This window comes from Silurus meridionalis, chromosome 22 (genome assembly GCF_014805685.1).
Source record: "Silurus meridionalis isolate SWU-2019-XX chromosome 22, ASM1480568v1, whole genome shotgun sequence".
In the NCBI taxonomy this organism is placed as follows: Eukaryota; Metazoa; Chordata; class Actinopteri; order Siluriformes; family Siluridae; genus Silurus; species Silurus meridionalis.
In genome coordinates, this window is record NC_060905.1 from 5,825,934 (window position 1) to 5,846,792 (window position 20,859).

The window sequence follows — 20,859 nt, forward strand, 5'->3', positions numbered from 1 at the left end:
ATAACTGCTTTATCTTTATAAAGCTGCTTTGAGACAGTGTTCATTGTTAAAAGCATTATACAAATAAAACTGAATTGAACTGAACTGAAAAGTTTGGCTGGAAAAGTCGTGTCCCAACACCTTTGTCCATAAAATGTGTGTGGTCTTTAATCATCCTTTTTAACCTTTCATGACCAGTGATGTCAAAGCTCTAAATCTGTAGTCAGCTTTAATGGAAAGAAAAAATATGTTTGAAGTTTGGTGAATTGAAACACAATATGTGGATGTGGCTGTAGTTTTGGTTTATTTCCTAGTAATAAAAAAATAAATATAAGTGAACAATGTTTTTTATGAACAATCACAATAACTTGTTGTACCTTGAGGCCTTTTATTTAAAAAAAGGAACCTCATATTTAAATATTCATATGTATGTGCTTGTGTGTAGGTTCTGAGAAACATGGTGCACTGTGCTGACCTCAGTAACCCTACTAAGCCCCTGGCAGTGTACCGGCAATGGACAGAGCGCATAATGGAGGAGTTTTTCCGGCAGGGAGACAAGGAGCGTGAACGTGGGATGGAGATCAGCCCCATGTGCGATAAACACACCGCATCTGTAGAAAAGAGTCAGGTACATACAGAATACACAAACACACACTCCAGGGATGTAACCAAATGTTATATGGGTTAAATGGAGAATGTTTAAAAAAAAATACAACTATGTATATAAATAACTGAAAATAGGCGGTGCTATACTTTTTTTTTAAGAATGCCTGGCAGAAGGCTTAGCTTGAGACTATATGTGCATTTCAGGCTAAAAAAAAAAAAGCCATGTGATGCACAAGGTTGAAAGAAACTTCAATGTTGCTTTAAAGGCAAGTGATAGTATGGAGCGTGTGGAGCTAGAGGTGCATGTGCATTTCTGATTCATGTTGTAGTGCTGTCACTGCACACAGACAGCACATTCTGCACCGGAAATAGAACGCAACAACGTTCTAGAAAAATGCCTCTAGAATGTTGTTGCGACTTGATAGAAACTTTATTATGGCCCAGTGTTGTAACTAAAGGGTTATGGATTCCTGCTTTACATAGAAAAATGTAGTTACTCAGGACATCTGTTAAATGCTATCATAATATGCTGTTATAATTACTTAAAGAAATATTTCTTCGGTGCACATTCAGCTAATAAAGTTCACTAGAGACCTTCTTCCACTTTAAATAACAATTTAAATAAAAAATATTTGGAGTATTTAACATATATTTTCAATTGAAATAAGTTATCCCCATACACCACACACACATCTTTTTCTTCTTCTTCTTTTTCGGCTGCTTCTGTTAGGGGTTGCCATAGCAGATCACCTGTCTCCAAAAAACTCTATCCTCTATATCTGCCTCTTACAAATTAACCATGCAGGTCTTCTCTCACCACATCCATAAACCTCCTCCTTGGCCTTCCTCTTTTCCTCCTTTCTGGTGGCTCCATGCCTCTTCTCTAGACATGAACAAATCAATTCAATCATGGCTCTCTCACCTTGTGTCCAAAATGCCCTATGGTCCCTCTAATAAACTCATTTCTAATCCTGTCCATCCTTGTCACTCCCAATTTAAATTGCAGCATCTTTAACTCGGCCGCCTCCAGTGCCGACTCCTGTCTTTTTGTCAATGCCAAATATATCACATAGATTTACGCCACAGATTTGGACCCTGTTGCTTTTCAAACTCAGACATCACACATATTAATAGTAAGCATAATTTAACTACATATTCATTAAATATTAATAGTTTTATGCAAGTTTTTTCAGCATTTTAACATGTATTATGTCCTATGTAAAATTGTTCCCTGGTGGTCTAGTGGTTCGGATGGGCGCTCTCACCGCTGTGACCCGGGTTCGATCCCCGGTCAGGGAACCAACCCCAGCCATTAGGTTTGCACAAGCCTTAGTGCCAGTCCCAAACCCGGATAAATGGGGAGGGTTGCGTTAGGAAGGGCATCCAGCGTAAAAACGTGCCAAATCAAACATGCGGATGATCCGCTGTGGCGCCCCCTAATGGAAGAAGCCAAAAGAAAGTTTTATGTCCTATGTAAAATTACAAACATATAATGAAAAGCACAGCCCATGTCAAAACTACATCACCATTTAAAGGAAAAGCTATTTAATTGTGACACTGTGGTTCTAGGAATAATAATAATCAAATGCACACATACTGAGACTCCATCAATGTCACCTAGTGACATAATATGGAATATTTGCTATAAATATGGCTACTGTGTCATTTGTGTCGCCTTTATTCTTAAAATTTTATGATATGGATTGTTGGGAATCTCCATATTGAACCAAAATAAACAGTCATTTAGCCAAAACCATGTGCAAGGCATATTTATCCCCAGGGCAATCGATTCTCCCACTTTGCTAGCAAAAAAGACAGCTTTAAGAGACACCCATTAGAGTTTGGTGTTCTGCCTAGGCTTGTAAAGTGGAGCCTTCAGGGACTACAACAGAAGAGGGAGCTCCCACGCCAAGTTCTTAGGGAACTGTGGTGGTTGTAAAAGTTTTGTTTATTTCAGAAAAAACTGTAATAATTTTGAGCACTCAGAGAAATGCTGTGCCTGGTGCTGTGGTACGCAGTGATGACTACCATATATACACCTATTAAGAAGGTGAGAGCTTTGCAATCTCTGGAGAAAAAGTTTTTGGAATTTGAGAAATGATTTGGATCCAGCGAACATCCACCTGTGAACATGTGAACTACCGGTGAACTACCGGTTCTCCTTTTCAAAAGTGATTCCTGAAATGCTGGATTACAGTAAACAAGTCTCCCAAACCACAGTGCCATTGGTAATGGATTTAATACCATTTCCTCTGAGATCATCTAATTAGAGCTGCTCCTTATTAAGTAAAGGGTGTGTCCAAGATTTTAGCCTGTTTTTTTTAAACCAGTATCAATAAAAGAATAAAAGCAAAACAACAATCAGAAAACAGAACAATATAGAAAAATATATAATATGGCCTGTAAAAAATGATTTGATATTGACTTGTGTAATTTAAGACTGAAAGTGTATGTGTGTGTGTGTGTGTGTGTGTGTGTGTGTGTGTGTGTGTGTGTGTTTATATTGTTCATTTATTCTGACTCAAATTCCATTTATGTTCATGACAAGAAGCAATTTTTTTCTATTTTTCATTGATTTTCGTTAGATATTACCCAGGAGACACTCTACTTTGCCTAAGATTAAAATGTTAGCATGCAGCTAAGTCATCCTGTGCATCAGTACTACAGGGTGGGCTGTTAGTATGAACATCAAGCATTGTCATCAAGCAATTTTAGGGTTAGGGTTAGGAGTTTTCAATTCAAGGAGTTTTCTGACAGCTTCATTTTCTTAGCCTTTTTGAAATCCAGATTTTACCTCACATTTAATGATTAGACCTAATATATTTTAACCTCAGTCTAAGTTCTGTTAGGGTTAGGATGAAAGTAGATTTCATGTCCATTTTAATCTTATTCTTGATTATCTGCCCCTGCTTACACTAACCAAGAACAGAACCTCATACCCTTACTTTTTTGCTATCTCTTTTAGGTGGGCTTTATTGACTACATTGTGCACCCTCTGTGGGAGACTTGGGGCGACCTCGTACACCCTGATGCTCAGGAAATCCTGGACACCCTTGAGGACAACCGGGACTGGTACCAGAGCACTATCCCCCAGAGTCCCTCGCCCCCACCAATCACCGACAATGAGCTTGACTCCTGCACAGACAAGTTTCAATTTCAGCTTACCTTGGAAGGTGAGCCAGTTCAGGAGCCTGGGCCCAATCACAATCATATAGATTGCATTGAACAGGAGGTGCCAAATGAGCTGAAGGTAGGCGAGAATCCTGGGGCAGAACAGGACGATGATGTTGAAGGGGAGGTTGTGGCAGTAGAGAGGGGCGGGAGGAGGCGACTGCAGGTTCAGTCAGTGGTCGAGGAAGAGGATGAGGAAAGACATTCAGATGGGAGTCCAATAGAGGAGGCAGAAGATGAAGAGGAGTCGTCCTTTTCCCCCGGTGACGATACGTGAGACTCCGTAGCCGTCAGGAATGTCACAGGAGTGCAGGTGGTCCCATGAGAACTATCTCTTTTTTTTTTCTCTACCTTACCCTCTACTTCATGGTCATACCATGAACAAAATAATATTTCTGCACCAACTCAATAAAATTTTTCATATTATTTTTCATATAAAGGGAAGACAATAATATTATCAGAGAAGTAATTCACACAGCAACTGTAGATTTGGTTTGGGTGCTGGGCCCCTTTTTAGCAGAATGAAAGAGTTTGCATGGAGGAATACAGTTTTAGTGGTGTTTCAAATGGGCCATTTACACCATGTAGCACTCTGGATTTTTTGGTAGGTCCCCATACACATGTGCATTTATACCAACATATAGATGCACACTTGCATACCCACACATCCACAAAACCATTTCAGTTCAATCTACTCGAAAGTGCACACACCTGGGGGAACTTTGAAGTGATTTGGGATCTCTTTGGAAAAAGCCATCTTAAAAGGAATACCAATTACTTTTCATCTCAGTAGATGTCTTGAAGCTCAAGAAACAGCGTTTAATGCGTTCTTAACAGAGACTGAATTCCTCAGAAGTTACACGATTTGTTCAATCAGACTGACTTATTTTCCATTTCTGGCGGAAAGAAACCCATAAGGACACCTGCTGCTTTGGCTGCTGCTGTGGAGGCGGGAGGATGGGTGTGTGTGGCACAAGACTGGATCTGTGACACAGGTCCAGCCCCCTTTTTTCCCTTTACCAGGAGTGCTACCAGTGCGCGATGGCCACGTGCCTTTCCGAACCATCAGCTTCAGCTCTGGAGCTGCCGTGAAGCAATGCATCGTGGGATAGTGGTTTAATTTTGTCTTCATTTCTTAATTGTTGCTTGTTTCAATCTCTCTCTCTCTCTCTCTCTCTGTTGTGCATAATTAGTGTGTATGTTGGAAGCCTTTCTGTTATTGTGTTAAAAACCTCATTTTATTATGTAAGGTCTTCCTTGGTTGCTTCCGTTCTCGTAGAACATTTTGGGGACTGAATAAGGGACTAGCCATGGGAGTTTGCTCATGGTCTACTGTCTCCCGTCAAGTTTAATGCAAACAAGGATAGTCACTCTTTTGAGAATAAGCCATGTTATTCTTCGGAATTTATGATTTTTTGCCTTCTTTTTGAATTACATTTCAGGATGGTCCTGTGAGAACAGCGGAAATCACAGAATCCTTTCAATAGCAGCACAGATTCACTTTCATCCGCTCATATAATGCAGCCATTGCTCCATCGCAGCCAATAATATTTTCCATTTTGGCTTACCAAAGGAATGGGTGGTAACTAATACCTTGACTGAGGGGTGTGATTGGTGGACAGTTGCAACTTGAACCAGTGGAACTGAGGGCAGGGAGTCACATGCAGCCATTATTAAGTTCGATGTTTTTATGCCTTAACACTGCAGGGTTTTTTTGTATGTGGCACTATGCTGACTGTCCTGAGGCTCATGAGAGATCCCAGAAAATCTGTGTTTTGTCTGTACACCTTCAATAAATGTCAAATTGTTTTGTCTGTACTAATAGTAATAGGTACTTAATTGAATAGCCCATAATTATCGGAATACATCCATCTTCTCACCAATGTCAATGAGAACGGATCATATTTCTGTTTCCAGGGTCTTTAAATCTAGGTTGCAGTAAGCCTGCATCAAAATAATGGGTTGTCTGTGACTCTGAATGTAAGTGTTGACTGGGAAATTGTGGGTATTTTGTGAGAAAACGTCTCTTCTGTGTATATGGTGATAAGCTGGTTTCTGCTGGTCAGTGCCCTAGCTTCAAGTGTGTGCCTGTTGCAACAGAACTTTGAGGTTATATCAATACAAATATGGTATCAAAGGTCTGAGAGGTTATGGCTTTGGTACCTTGGTGGATGGTTTGTATCAGTTAGATGTTAAACTGGCATCTAATTGGTGGATTTTAGACTTGTAACCCCAAGGGAGGTTGATCTGTTGTATGAACCGATGACATCCCTACGTACATTTGCATATGTTACCCAAGAAAATGCTTCTGTTTGTGGCTTTTTTGTTAATGAGGCAAGCACTTAAGCAAACAAATACTTCTTGCCATTTTAACACAATACTGTAGCAATCGTTTTTCTTATAAAGAAATGAATTACTTGCTGCCATTCTTTTTGAATCTCAAAAAGAAAAGTTTTCTCTTTTTTCTTTTTCTTTTGGACAGTTTGTGTACAGTTTTTATTTTTGTATCATGCTGGTTGGTGATTGTGATTTTGAGGAAATGATTGCAAGACTATAAATATTAGACTTATCACTGCTTATTTTGTATATATTGTAATGTCAGTCTGTACATTTAAAATCACTTAGAATTTCTCATTGTCACTGACAGCTTATTATATTTAGTTGTAATAAATTGTACATGAATGGTTGAAATTTGCAGGAAAAAAAAACCTCTACAATCTTTTTTCCTGACCCTTCTGTTTTTTAAAATTAGAAATAGACAAATCGCACAACTGTTTTATATTTGAGTTTTGTTTGAAGGCAGCCTAATAATTTGTGAAATCTTAAAAACCTGCACTTTATTTTGGGTTGTGGGCTGGTTAGTCTAGGTTAAACAGTGTATAGATTTATTGTTTTTTATAGAATACAATAAGACTTGCACCAGGGAAGCACTACTCTTGGCTTGATCCCAAACCTTTCGACCATGTCGGCTTTCCCACCCTGCAACCTGACAAAAAAATTAATAAAATAAACGACTCTGCAGTAATACTCCACCTTGCAGAGGCTGGTTGTCATGAGATTCACAATAGTTTGACTGAAGGTGTGTTTCAAGGCAGAGTCTGTGACAGAATTATTTGATAAAGATTGTGGCTGAAGTAGTCAAGGATTATTTGTACTTTGTCACTTTCTTCTCATGAGAATCCTTTACGGAATGACTCTCTGGGCTTTAAATAATATGTTACTTGTTAATATATGATGATCATATAAAGAGAAAAAAAAACACAACAAAATGATTGTAATATTTGTAAATGATGTTGCTGTAATGTGTATAATGTGTCCAAGTTATTTTATATTATATTATTTTTATGAAAGTATGTCCTCTGAGAAAACATTTTGTGAATACAATGCTTTTAATAAGCAAATTACTATATATATACGTATATATACATATTATATATATATATATATATATATATATATATATATATATATATATATATATATATATATATATGAAACAAATATATAAATATATATCAGTATATTTTTCTTTTGTTTCACTGTTCAGTACTGTAAAGTGTGTTCAAAATACAAATAAAGGATGATTTTTAATAAATATGAAAAAATAAATGGTAATTTTTCTGACAAGTTCCAGAGAAGAAATGTACACTTGTGTGAATTCTATTATTTCTGTTGCCATATCCTCCATTAATAGCTCAGTATGACTCCATATATTTAGAGAAACCATATGCCTACTGACAAGGGCTAAGTTTTAATTTGAACTTCATATATTAATCTACTATAGTAAACCATCATTTAATGCATTGTTTCTTACATCATACACTATTTTGCCAAAGAAAAGCATTAAATGTTTACATTCTATGGTTAAACTTAAATTAAAAAATAAAAAAAAAATAACAAACTTTTCTGTAAATCATTTTAACATCTATTTGTAGTTGCCTCTTGGCCATATTGAGCTCAGATGCATCCTGTTTCACCTTCAAGTGATTGGAAATTATTTAGAATTGCAGAGGTCAGAAGTAACGAAGTACAAATATTTTGTTACTTTACTTAAGTAGATTTTACCTTTGTTTTTTTTTAGATTTTTTTCTTCTCATTAAGCGCTGTTTTTAGCCCATTAAACTATTTCTTGTCATTGCGTGGCTTTTTTAACCTGCCGCTGGTGTAACATTTCCTGGCAATCGCACACCACAGAAGTAGGCTAGATTACAAAGCTAACAATGAGCAAGACCGTAGGCAATAAGAAGTCTGGGGCTAATGTGGAAGAGACGGATGGAGTCAGCAGAGGTAGCAAAAGTTCACACATCATTCACTTAAATATAAGTGCAGATACTCATGTTTTAAAAGACTGGTAAAAGTTGAAGTACTGACTATACCTTTTTACTCGAGTTAAAGTATAGAGGTTTGGGCTCTGACATGTCATTAAGTAAAATGTAGCCTTTGCTGCTAACTGTTTTCGTGTCACACTGGTAACTGGACCTCACAATATATTGTTAGGGCTATCAATCGATTAAAATATTCAATCACCATTAATCGCGTGATTGTCGTGATTAACCCCCAATTAATTGTGACTTAACTGCACATTTTTATCTGTTATAAATGTGATTTTAATTATTACTTTTCATGTGTTTAATACTCTAATAACCCTGGGCATGGACAAATATTAAGAGAGTGTCCCTTGTCTGTTTTCTTGAATTTACAAAAAATCTTTTGTAAAGATTTGTTGTGATAATGAGTGTATACAAATGAAAGTAGACCCTTTGTAGAATCAAATAATGTATTGCTCTCATCTGTACGTCCAAAAAAGACAGAGTAATTTATGAAATAAGTATATAAAATAAAAATAAGTTTGTTTCGGCATTATGAGGGAAAAAAATGCCACAAAACGCCGCATTTGTCAAACACAGAGGGTAAAATGGCGGATTTTGGTGATGATTTGAGATTTGAGATCAGTAAAAAAAAAAAAAAAATTACCTATTATTTTTTGATAGTTTTTTTTTATTTATAACAGAGTAAAGAAAGGACGTCGTTAATAAACGGGTGTTGCATTGAATTTTTTCATGTCAAGTAGCCACCTTTTGCTTTGATTACTGCTTTGCACACTCTTGGCATTCTCTCGATGAGTTTCAAGAGGTAGTCACCTGAAATGGTCTTCCAACAGTCTTGAAGGAGTTCCCCGAGAGATGCTTGGCACTTGTTGGCCCTTTTGCCTTCACTCTGCAGTCCAGCTCACCCCTAAACCATCTCGATTGGGTTCAGATCCGGTGACTGTGGAGGCCAGGTCATCTGGCGCAGCACCCCATCACTCTCCTTCTTGGTCAAATAGCCCTTGATGCCTTTAGTGTGACTCTACAATTTTCATAGTCATGAAAATAAAGAAGACTCTTTGAATGAGAAGGTGTGTCCAAACTTTTGGTCTATATATATATATATATATATATATATATATATATATATATATATATATATATATATATATATAATAAATATATAAATATAAAAAAGGAGGTGGAGCTGGAGGTGGCAGAGATGAAGATGAGATTTTTATTAGAAGTGCTGAGGACAAACAGGATTAGAAACAAGTTTAATAGAGGGACAGGGCATGTAGGACGTTTTGAAGACAAGGTGAGGGAGGCGAGATTGAGATGGTTTGGACATGTGCAGAGGAGGGACATGGGGTATATCAGTAGGAGAATGCTGAGGATGGAGACACCAGGAAGGAGGAAAAGTGGAAGGCCAAGGAGGAGGTTTGTGGATGTGGTGAGGGAAGACATGAAGGTAGTTGGTGTGAAAGAGGCAGATGTAGAGGACAGGGGGGTATGGAGACGGATGATCTGCTGTGGCGCCCCTAATGGGAGAAGCCGAAAGAAGGAGAAGAAGAAGACTACAAAGCGAATTTTAAATTTTGTTATCTAATGAATGTGACCAGGCTGAACATCCACCATATAGAGCACAAGCAAAGAAAAGATGATGATCAGGAATGTTTACATCACTGACTCCCTCTGTCTCCTCCACATGAACCCCATAATTCTTGTTGCCTTCTGACTTGCTCAATGTTTGCTTTGTAAACTAGACTGGATCTATGTTGTGTGATAACCAGAAAATGTTACACCAGTGTTAGAATTAAAAAGCCGTGCAATGACAGGTAATAGGTTCATGGGCTAAAAGAAAAGAAAAAATTTTAACAAATAGATTAAAACTAAAGTAACGAGCCTGGTTTGTAAATTTGTAATAAACTTTAACCTTGAAAATTTATTTTTCTTAAAATCTCGATTTACAACTTGAAAATTCTGTTTTTTAAACTCGGAAATTCCCTGCCCCTCCCCTTCTAATGTTTTATTTTATTTTATTTTATTTGACTTTACTTTATTTATTTATTTAATTTTTTTTTATCGGCCATAATACGCCGTCATAGGTTTAAAAATGTAAGAAGTAGAAAGTACAGATATTTGTAAAAAAAAAAAAAAATTAAATACATTACTTCGCACCTCTGCAAAGCAAGTACAAAAAATAATAATGAAGAAAATAAAAGAAGAAAATAAAATGAAAATAAAAACACCAAAATAAAATACTAATATTTAAAAATTATTAAATAATAAAAGTGTATACACTGCACATATTAAGAACAATAAACAACATGAAGACCATCTTTCACTCTCTCCTCTTCGCTCCGCCCCCATGTTGCTTTCCACCAATCAGAACAGAACACCGCAGTACGCGTCATACGTCAGCGCGTGCGGGCCTCTCATCCCGGAAGTAGGTAATGAATGATTAGCTCGGGTCGTAATTTTGTGCACTTTCATAAGCTCTGGTGCAAAACTCCGGTTTATACAAACCACAGACACTGTGAGTAGAATAATTAGGAGATATTTTCTTATTCAATAATAATAATTATTATTATTATACTCACGAGCCGAGAACTGGGTTTTATTAAGTCTGTCAGTGTTTTGCTAGGTGCAGCAGTTTAGCTAGCCGGTTAGCTTTAAAACCAAACGTATTTTTCGAGCACAGAATTAACTAGATTAGGTGCTTAATTGGTGATTAATTAATTAATGTATTAGTTTGTTTATTTGAGTGGTCGGTAATGTGTGTGCTGTACAGCTGAGAGCTATACAGGCCAGTTAGACTCCTGTTTCAATGCCAGTGTTTGCTGTTTCTTTTAGGATATTCTCTGTCTTCACGTCCTGCATACAGACTTCCTCATGAGTTCCACACATCTGCTCCTGATGGTGAGCCTGGGCCTGGCTGTGGGCTCAGCAGCTGCTGTGGAGGTCCAGAAGCCTCGGGGAGTCCCGCTGTCCAGTAAGAGATCCAGTCAAGACATTTCCCCTAAACCCCAACAATACCTCCAGAGTGACGCCAGATGACGACATTGAGTTATTTGCATGATTATTTGCGTTTTAAATTAGGATTAATAATTTTTTTTTTCCAAATAATAAAATAGAATAAAGGTTTATTGTAGAAATTGGTTATGACTCATTAAAAAAAAATCATTGATCACCTTAAATGAGTTTGAAAGGAAGAGCAAAAAAAGCGTGACATCATTGCGGCGATGAAGAAGCGCGACATCATTGTGGCGATGAAGAGGCGTAACATCATTGTGGCGATTAAGAAGTATGAGGATGGGACAAACAGTGGTGAACAGTGATTGGTTGTTGGGAACATTCTGATCATACGATTGGTTGCAATCACACAAGAAGACATAACAGGTTGATCAAAAAGTTACTTGGTTTGTTGCTAGCCTTTTTTTTGTTTGTTTTATTTCCGTCTCGTCCTCTAGCGTTAACAACGGCATATCTGGCGAGAGGATTTACTTCACATTCAGGTCCAACGTTACTCAAAGGAGGACACTCGATCAGAACCAAACATCGCTTCAAATATCACAGCGACTGAAATACGCCTTAAATATTCAACTCTAGACTAGAATATTCAACTATCATGAGCGTTAAAAAATAATTAATGAGCTAAGCATTTACATGTTCTGCATTATAAATGGAGATGGCCAATGGTGATGAAGCTTGAAGGTGGGACAAACAGTGCTGATTGGTTGTGGGGAACCAGTGCTGATTATGTGATTGGCTACACATTCAAGTCAGATGTTACACATTGATTAGGAAGTTCATTGCTAGCCTTTTTTTGTTTATTTGTTTTAATAAAAAATAGTCACCAAATCTAGTGATGCATTTTCGTTAATTCGGCAACAGAGCATAATAATTCTACTGTATAACTAACTAAGCCATTCTATTACATTCTAACCCATTTCCTTCCGCTTTAATTTCTACAGGACGACATTTCTATGACGAGAAAATCCCGTTCACTTGTCTGGATGGCTCCCGTACCATTCCTTTTGACAGAGTGAATGACGACTACTGTGACTGCAAAGATGGCTCTGATGAGCCAGGTAAAACTAAAAGACTCGCTCTGAATTTGTGCAAGGAATTAAACTGTTCTGTTTTTTATATATAATGCATAACACAGAGACGTTTTCATCATATACCTTTATTTGACCTCTAGGCACTTCTGCTTGTCCCAACGGAGTCTTCCACTGCACTAATGCCGGCTTCCGACCCACCTCCATCCCATCTTCCCGCATTAACGACGGCATATGTGGTGAGAGCCTCCACCTCACAATCAGGTCTAACGTTACACACTGTCTTACAGGAATACGGACATTAACATCACTTCAAATCTCACTGCAACTGCGATATGCCTTACGTATTACTCCATTAAACATATTGATGAAGCTCATGAGTGTGTGTGAATGCCAAATGATTGATTATTGGGTCATGGAAATTTAGCCATTTATTCTATGAGCCAAACATTTGTTTACATGTTCTGTAATATCATTATGGCGATTGCTAATGTGTACTAGTTGTATACAAAATAAGATGTATATATTTTTTAATCATAGATTGCTGTGACACCACCGATGAGTACAACAGTGGGGCCAAATGTGAAAACACCTGCAGGTCAGTATTTGGTGTAGCATCTTTCATTAAAAAGTTTATTCTTTTCTGTGTAAATTTCATGGTAATTATACAGTAAATGTAGTCTGTAGGAGAATACCAGGGCTTTATATTATTAGATGTTTTTTCATTATTGAATACTGTTGTATGCGTATTAAGTGCATGTTAGTTTAAAGTAAGTGAATGACACTGAAAGCGGCTTTTATAATCCAATTCCAATCAGTGTTCCTTCAGGTGAGTAATTACAAAATGAGCAAACATGAATGGCATTATGATGTCATAATTACCACTCGGGAACTTATATTTTCTTGTGGGGCCAAGTTCTGTCAATAACATATGTAAATAAAAACAAAATCAGTCAAACTCTATTGTGCACCACTTGTTTTGTGCATTGCTACTGGATTATGCTGTTACAGAGCATGTAATTATACAGATTGTTGGGTATTTCTCATCATGGATGATGATTGATGATCAGTTGTTGTAAAACTCTGCTGATTTTCAGGGAGATGGGCCGAACGGAAAGGGAGGTTCTGCAGAAAATGGCTGAGATCACCAAAGAAGGTTTCCTCCTCAAACAGCAGCTCATTCAAGAAACTAAGAAAACCCATCAAGAAAAACAGGTTTTTAAAACTTTTTTATTTATTTGTTTACTTTTTTCTTTTTTATTAATTCAGCTTGAATCCCACTCCGATCATTTTTATTCTTTATGTATTATTTATTTACATTTTTTTCTTATGCCTTTCATTTAGTAAAATTGTTGCTAACGTAGTCGAGCTGTCCATATTTTATTTTACAACAGGCAATCGAGATGATTTTAAAATATTTAGTGATGCTGGAAACTCTCTGTTTTGTCTTTTACAGAAAAAGCTGACAGACCTGCAGACCAATAAAAAGGAGGTGGAGGAAAAAGTGGAGGCTATAAGGACCATTAAAGAGACCGCGGAACAGCCAGAGAAAGAAGCCAAGGAGCGCCATCTTAAGGCCTGGGAAGGTAAGTGTTTTTATTTCTTCTTCATTATTTTTCACATGAATTACATTTTTACTTCAATATTTTTTCCCTATGATCTTTGAATTCGATTTATGCAGAGCTAATTATTCTAAGAAAAAATAGTATTTTAATTACACATATTTGATTACATATAATATAATAATATAAAATTATATTACTCACCATGCACCAAAATTTTAGTGAATCACTTAAAAATCAGTCCTGCTGATTGGCTTTTCTATCAGCTGGCCCATGTGACTCTGAGCTTCCTTCCTTGCCATTATTACAGAACAAAAAGCAGTGATTCGTATGGAGAAGGACAAAGCTAAAATGGCAGAAGCTTTTCTTGAGCTAGATGATGATGCAGATGGATTGTAAGTGCAGCTGTGTGTGAGTGTGTCATTCTATGAAGTGGAGTGTTTTTTTTTTTTTTTTTTTTTTGCCCAGTTGCTAATTTTTGCCGTCTTTCAGTGTTTCTGTTGCTGAGCTGCAGACACATGCAGAGCTAGATACAGATGCAGATGGCACTTTTTCTGAGACTGAGGCCCAGGTATATATTTTGAATTTATTTTTTATTTTTTTATTTCATCCGTTGCACCTTTTATTTATGATAACTTCAGTATGATTTCTTCACCAGGGGTTGCTTGGAGGAGTCCAGGCAGGCACAGCAGCTTTTGAAAGTGTTTGGAACAACATTAAGGAGAAGTATGTTTCAGAGGTCAGTGAATATCAGTCTAATAAGCACGAGAGGCACATTGAGCATGGGTTAGATTTTTCCTGCCTTTTCCTGTATAGTGCTACTTTTTTAGGCACATGGTGAATGGTTCACGAGTGTCTTTTACAATATATATGCAATTAAAAATAGGGTTGTCTCTACCCATCAGTATTTTATATGAACTGCTTTATATAAGATCTGCATAACAAATATAACATTTTATTGAACACCATTCATTGGAAATGTTTAGCAGAACTTACATTTTTTTATTATTAGGTGATCAGGTGATCTTTCCCCTCATTGCTCTGCATTTATAGTTCATTTTATGCTTTGTTGTAGTCTCAGCCTAAAGAGCCGACACCAGTGGACACTCCAGCAGAAGAAAGCAAGGAACCTGTTGTGGACAACGACCCTGAGCCATACCCCGAAGATGATGACATTCCAGAAGATGAGGATGAGGATGTTGGTGATGATGATGATGATGATGATGATTATCCAGAGGAAGATCTTGATAAGGTAAGGAAGGTGAGCAGTATATCCATCTCCACAGTCAAGTGACTGAACTGGCGGTTGTTCTGTGCTTTGCATTTGTGAACTGCTTACTATTTGGATATTTTGTACAGAGTCCTCCCAGCGTCAAGACTCCAGAGAAGACCGAGGACGAAGACACTATGCCACCTTATGACTCTAACACTCAAGCTTTAATCGATGGTCAGTAGGGATTTTCTTTCTTTTTTTTGCCAGACATCTTTTAAATGAACTTTTACTATGTTCAGACTACTATTATTTATACCAGTGCAGAGCATTAATGGTATAACCAACTCCATTTTTATTATAGCAGACAACCCAGTATATGAACAAAATAAATAACATTGCTTTGATCCTCAGCCGCTCAGAAAGCCAGAGAAGAATTTGACGAATCAGAGAAAGCTCTGCGTGAAGTGGAAGATCAAATCAGGTTGGTACAATGACACCACTCACATATTTGTTGATTTATGAAAGTTTTAAAGCTCCGTGTTTGGTGTTTGATGATCTGTGCATTGGTCTGCTTCAATTTACAGGAACATTGAGAAAGAGCTTTCCTTCGATTTTGGGCCCAGTAATGAGTTTGCTTACCTTTACAACCAGTGCTACGAGCTCTCCACTAGCGAGTAAGTTCCTCAGAGACAGCAAAGACTGCAGCTGGATTTGAAAAAGAGATGTTTTAAATTGGAAATCTGCACACATACATTCATTCATACATACATATATATATATATATATATATATATATATATATATATATATATATATATTTTTTTTTTTTTTCCTTTATTTCAAACAGAGTTTTACTGGTTTGGTAAAAAAAAAAGTTGAAGGCGTAATAATTTTTAAAGAAATGATACTCAAATAGTATTGGTATCGACTGGCACTGGTTTTAATAACTGTATCAGCAAAGAAAAAGTGGTATTATGACTTCTATTAATAAAATACTGATGCATGAATAACAATAAACATCACACTTTTTGTATCATAAAATTGAAAAGTCAAATTTGATTAACCTTTTCTGTTGTTATGTAATGGCAATACTTTTTTTTTTTTATTATTATTCTTTTTATAGATATATCTACAGACTCTGTCCTTTTAATCGTGTTTCCCAGAAACCTAAGTACGGTGGCTCAGAAACCAATCTTGGGTAAGAATGCCTCATAATGATTTAATGATTTATTTGGTGTGCTTAGGAATTGGTCATGGTTGTTGTTGGTTATTGATATCTTTCTGTGTGTGTGCATGCATGTGCAGGACATGGGGAACCTGGGCAGGGTCTGAAGACAATAAATATCTTGTGATGAAGTATGAGCATGGCACAGGGTGCTGGCAGGGGCCGAACAGGTCCACCACAGTAAGTCATTGTTTCTACTCTTACGACTGTGTATTTCTGTTTTACATTTTAAACATTGTGCATCAGCACATGTTTGTTTGTTTGTTTTATGAGTGATGAGGCACCAAGCACACTTAGTTATAGCCAAGTATTTCTTAACCACTTTTGAGACTTGCAGCTGAAATGACCTTCCTAAATTAAAATGTTAACAGTTTCTGACAGAAGTGTGCTACATACACAATGTTTGGAAAGAAGACACTTTGGGCTTTACTATACATCATCCAGAGTTGCTCAAAAAGATTTTTTAGACGCTGATGTTCCCTGGACATTTTTTACAGAAATAAACGTGTTTTTATTTCATATATAAATGCATGAAATCAGTCCTGGAAAAAGTACAAAAAAAACATATATTTATGTTCCAAATGTAATGAAGATATCATGAAAAATTAGATTCCAACAAAAAGAAATGTGAGACTATAATAATATTCACTTTTATTTAAGGACAAACACGGTCCATTGTGTACATCAATACAAAAAAATACAAAACAATCATAATCCACAATATCATGCATTTACATACAGACTAAAACACCAGTGGTTCCACGTATTGGAGAAAAGTCTGACAGATCTTAGTGCAGGATTTATCAGTGTTGAAATTATACTGTTTACAGACTCTTAATAACCTACACATATATCTGTACATGAGATTACGTAATAAAGCAGAGCAGGTTGGCACACCAACGATGACAAACATTTGACTTGTACTTCTTCATCGTTTTGAACACACACTAAATTTACTAACCAACATATTTGCTTGTGCATACATCACATGACGTTGTCTTAAGATGTCCCGATCATCAGACAAGTCATCAGTTATATAACATCCTAAGTATTTAACCTAATCACATACTTTAAGGACGATACCAGAGAGAAATGTCAGGAAATGAAAGTTTCCTGTCCTCCCTACTCCTGATAATCATAATATTACTCTTATTTACTAGTTCTGCCTGATCTGAGCCATATTGAAAACAAACCAAAAAGCCAGAATTCTCACTAAAAATCTAGGAACCCCTCTGTCGTGTAGCTTATATATTTAAATTTATAATAATTTTACATGATTCGCACGATCAAAGGCTTTAGATCAATCAATAAAAAAGAAATATTGTGGAATTTTTACTAATATACAAATCTAAAATCTCCTTTAGAGCAAAAATACACATCTGTACTATGTTTAGATTTAAAAACAAACTGATTATCAGAAGTCAAAGCAAACTGTTTTAACTTGTCTAATAAAATTCTCTCAAAAACTTCGGATACAATAGTGGCCAAGGCTATAGGCCGATAATTATCCATACTATTTATTTTTCCAGGTTTATCTTTAATAATTTGCACGAACATAACCGATAAGATAGAATCAAGTAAAATATGTTAGGTCCTTTTCTCCCTCTCTGTCTGAGGAACACACCTGTGAACTTCGGGGCCTTTAATACAGACTGCATTCATATTGATGGCCAGGTAGCCAGACAAGCTCTTGTTATACTGCTATGACCATTCATACAGCCTGCTTTCAAATAGACACACACACACACACACACACACACACAAGCAATTCTTCTATAAAGACAAACGGACATTCTATAAAACTCTAAAATGAGATATAATGTAACTCACAGATGTAAAATAGGCTCAAATTCTCTATCCACATGGAGATCACCAGGTAGCTGTTATCACTCCCCGAAATAATATTTCCCTCATCGCTGCTTCATGCAGACTGCAATAAAACAACCTTTTTTTTTTTTTTGACTGTCCATTTTTTTCTTTGGTTTTTTTTTTTTTTTTCTTGTTTATTTTTGCAAACAAAACCCAGTTAGCACCAGCTAGAAACAACTGTTTGTGCAAAGAGCCGAGACAAGCATGTGATGCACTCTTTGACCACTAAGAGCTTCTAAAGAGTAATAAAAAAGAAATCACCCATTTGGGGAATATAGACCTTCTATATATGGTTACAATCATGCACTCATTGGCTTCATTTTCCATCATGTTGTTTCAATAACACTACTTTCTGGAAATAAAAGGTTTCAAATTATGGGTGGTGCATATCTCAATCACACCACAAACAACTGCTGCGTTTGGCTGTTTAGGGACAAGATTCTATCTTTGACTTTTTTATTATAGTGCGTAGTCTTATTTTGTTACTATACTATAAACTATATTTTACATAGCATCTCGCTTTTGTACAATTAAGATGTCGTTTTTTTATATGCGGAAGTTATTCCGAAACAGATACAAACGATACTTTCTCCGGAGTTTTCTGACGTAAACTAATAAATAACCATCTATATTGAAATACTATTGTTTCGTTGGACCAAAAGTGCTTTTCACGGTATGTTCAGTCGACTAATATCTTTCTAAATACATAATTTCTATCTAAATTATACAAATTCTGCAAATGTATACGTTATACGCTTTTCATTGAAAAATATATGTAGTTTGTCATGATTACTTTTATCCTTTTTCATTTAATCCATTTGTTAGCATTTACACCTGCATCAAAGAGCCGTCGAGGATGCGGGCATCCGGACCTAGATTTCAAGCCAGAAAAAATAATTAGAAACCAGCTTTTATAAGATCAACACAGAATTCTGTGAGTAAACATGTAGCTCATGGATTGAAATGTTGGACATCTGAACAAAAGGTTGTGAGTTCAAATCCCAGCACCATCACGCTGCCACTGTTGGGCCCTTGAGCCCTTAAGTCGCTCTTGATAAGGGCATCTGCCAAAATGCTATAAATGTAAATATTTCTGGTACATCTTCATCATTAGCAGTGTATTTCTGTCTTCAGGTAAAGATGACATGTGGTAAAGAGACGACGGTCACAGCCACCTCTGAACCGAGCCGCTGTGAGTACCTGATGGAGTTCATCACGCCTGCTGTGTGCCAGGAGCCCTCACTTGTCGACCCGACCTTGCCTGAGCATGATGAGTTCTAGTGGCCTGCATCTCCAGCAGTGAGTTTGTTTCCTACTGAACCTGCCTTTGAGTAGCATTTATTATAAGCAACAGTGGGATGTACACCAACAATGATTCATCTAGTTACATTTACAGAGGAATGGCAGACTGATTTGATGGTGTGAGCTCTTTCATAATGCATAGAAATCAGAAAGAGGGAAAAAGAAAAGATGTGATGGATGCCAGGTGGAGGTCAGCAGGAGCAGAGAAGAAAGTTTTGTGCTAGAGCTGGAATGGCCTTCACCTTTAGTGTGTACTTAATTTTTTGGCACAAAAGTGAGTATACCCCTCACATTTCAGCAACCATTTTAATTCAAAAATCCTCAAAGTTGACATGTAAGAATCAGGAAAAATGGGCGAGCGTAAAGAATTTCAGCGAATTTGGCCAAATTGTGACTGCTAAACCACTGGGTCAGAGCATCTCCAAAACTGCAGCTCTTGTGGGATGTTCCCGGTCTGCTGAAGAAGTTAATGTGGTTAATAGTTCATAGTCATCATAGTTATGCCTGATCACATATATATGTGTGTGTGTGTGTGTGTGTGTGTGTGTGTGTGTGTGTGTGTGTGTGTGTGTGTGTGTGTGTGTGTGTGTGTGGTGTGTATGTATCAAAGGTTTTACAGACAGAAATCCCCTTAACTATACCATAACTACCTTTTTGAGACACACTGCTCTGTATAATGTCTACAGAAGTAAATGTATAAGGCAGGTTACTATTGTATTAAATGATAGACACGTATGGTGACATTACATCTTGCCCACTCAAACAAAAGGCGAGTTTACTTTTTTTCATCCTAGTACATCATCCCAAACAAAGTCATTGTAATTATCTCAAGCATGTGACACAATTGTTGTGTGCCTCAAGAGTATAAGATTATTTTATGATTAGTATTCTTTATGATAAAAATTGTTACACGCAAGTAGTTGCTATTCATTTCAATTTTTTTTTTTTGCTCATTTCTTTGAGGGGGTGCCAATAGTTCTGGAGTTGGTTGCATTTCCATAACAGCTAGAGAAGTATGCAAAAAGTCTGCATGCCTGGATTAAATATGTAAATAAATACATGTGTGGTAGACTTGGTATTAGAATATATGATCATGTACGTTCTCAGAATGAGAGTTTTTCATATGAATAATGTGCACATTTATTTATCTGGATATAAAACACTTTAGATTTGTTAATAGAGTTGAACCTTTTTCTCTGTTCTCAGTTTCTAGGTCACACTGTGGGGATTGTGTCTGTTCCATGGTCAGCAGGTCGGCGCTGTCTGACTCGTCTCTGCTCAATGTTTCAGTGAAAAAGAATTGAGGTTGAGTTCTGATTTATGTTTGTTTGTGGGTTTTTTGTACTGAAATTAGATTCTGCTCACATTCCATCACGAATAAAGGCATTTTAATCAATGGCCCATATTTCTCTCTCTCTCTCTCTCTCTCTCTCTCTCTCTCTCTCTCTCTCTCCCCCCATCCCCTCCACCCCACCCACACACAAACATTAACCATAGTATTTTCAGAGCACCTTCGGAATAAATGACAACATTGTGTACAAAGAAACATCAATTCTTCTTT

General features: G+C 36.8%; 2 protein-coding genes across 5 annotated transcripts in view; both read left to right on the top strand.

Moving 5' to 3' along the window:
* The window catches only part of pde4a (phosphodiesterase 4A, cAMP-specific), a 61,370-nt gene extending 54,211 nt beyond the window's left edge, over nucleotides 1-7,159 (top strand). Inside the window, exons 14-16 of one of the 2 annotated variants that reach the window (XM_046834731.1) lie at nucleotides 425-607; nucleotides 3,551-3,758; nucleotides 5,199-7,159. In XM_046834731.1, the coding sequence (XP_046690687.1) occupies nucleotides 425-607; nucleotides 3,551-3,758; nucleotides 5,199-5,275 (468 nt within the window). In that variant the 3' untranslated portion in view covers nucleotides 5,276-7,159. Of the gene's footprint in view, nucleotides 1-424; nucleotides 608-3,550 lie in introns of both variants that reach the window. The other variant, XM_046834730.1, reaches the window with a different exon arrangement.
* A 3,290-nt stretch (nucleotides 7,160-10,449) lies between these two features.
* prkcsh (protein kinase C substrate 80K-H) lies at nucleotides 10,450-20,694 on the top strand. Of its 3 annotated transcripts, none has more exons than XM_046834803.1 (18): nucleotides 10,450-10,516; nucleotides 10,920-11,058; nucleotides 12,041-12,157; nucleotides 12,271-12,366; nucleotides 12,668-12,725; nucleotides 13,225-13,342; nucleotides 13,584-13,713; nucleotides 14,000-14,084; nucleotides 14,182-14,260; nucleotides 14,348-14,428; nucleotides 14,765-14,950; nucleotides 15,049-15,136; nucleotides 15,314-15,383; nucleotides 15,487-15,576; nucleotides 16,026-16,100; nucleotides 16,208-16,307; nucleotides 19,131-19,295; nucleotides 20,505-20,694. In XM_046834803.1, the coding sequence occupies exons 2-17, from the start codon at nucleotides 10,959-10,961 to the stop codon at nucleotides 19,275-19,277; spliced, it is 1,620 nt and encodes a 539-aa protein (XP_046690759.1). In that variant the 5' UTR covers nucleotides 10,450-10,516; nucleotides 10,920-10,958; the 3' UTR covers nucleotides 19,278-19,295; nucleotides 20,505-20,694. The 3 variants fall into 3 exon arrangements, with proteins under 3 accessions (XP_046690759.1, XP_046690758.1, XP_046690760.1); XM_046834802.1 differs by having other exon boundaries at nucleotides 10,473-10,602; XM_046834804.1 differs by having other exon boundaries at nucleotides 10,473-10,602; nucleotides 14,765-14,941.
* Nucleotides 20,695-20,859: the final 165 nt, after the last annotated feature.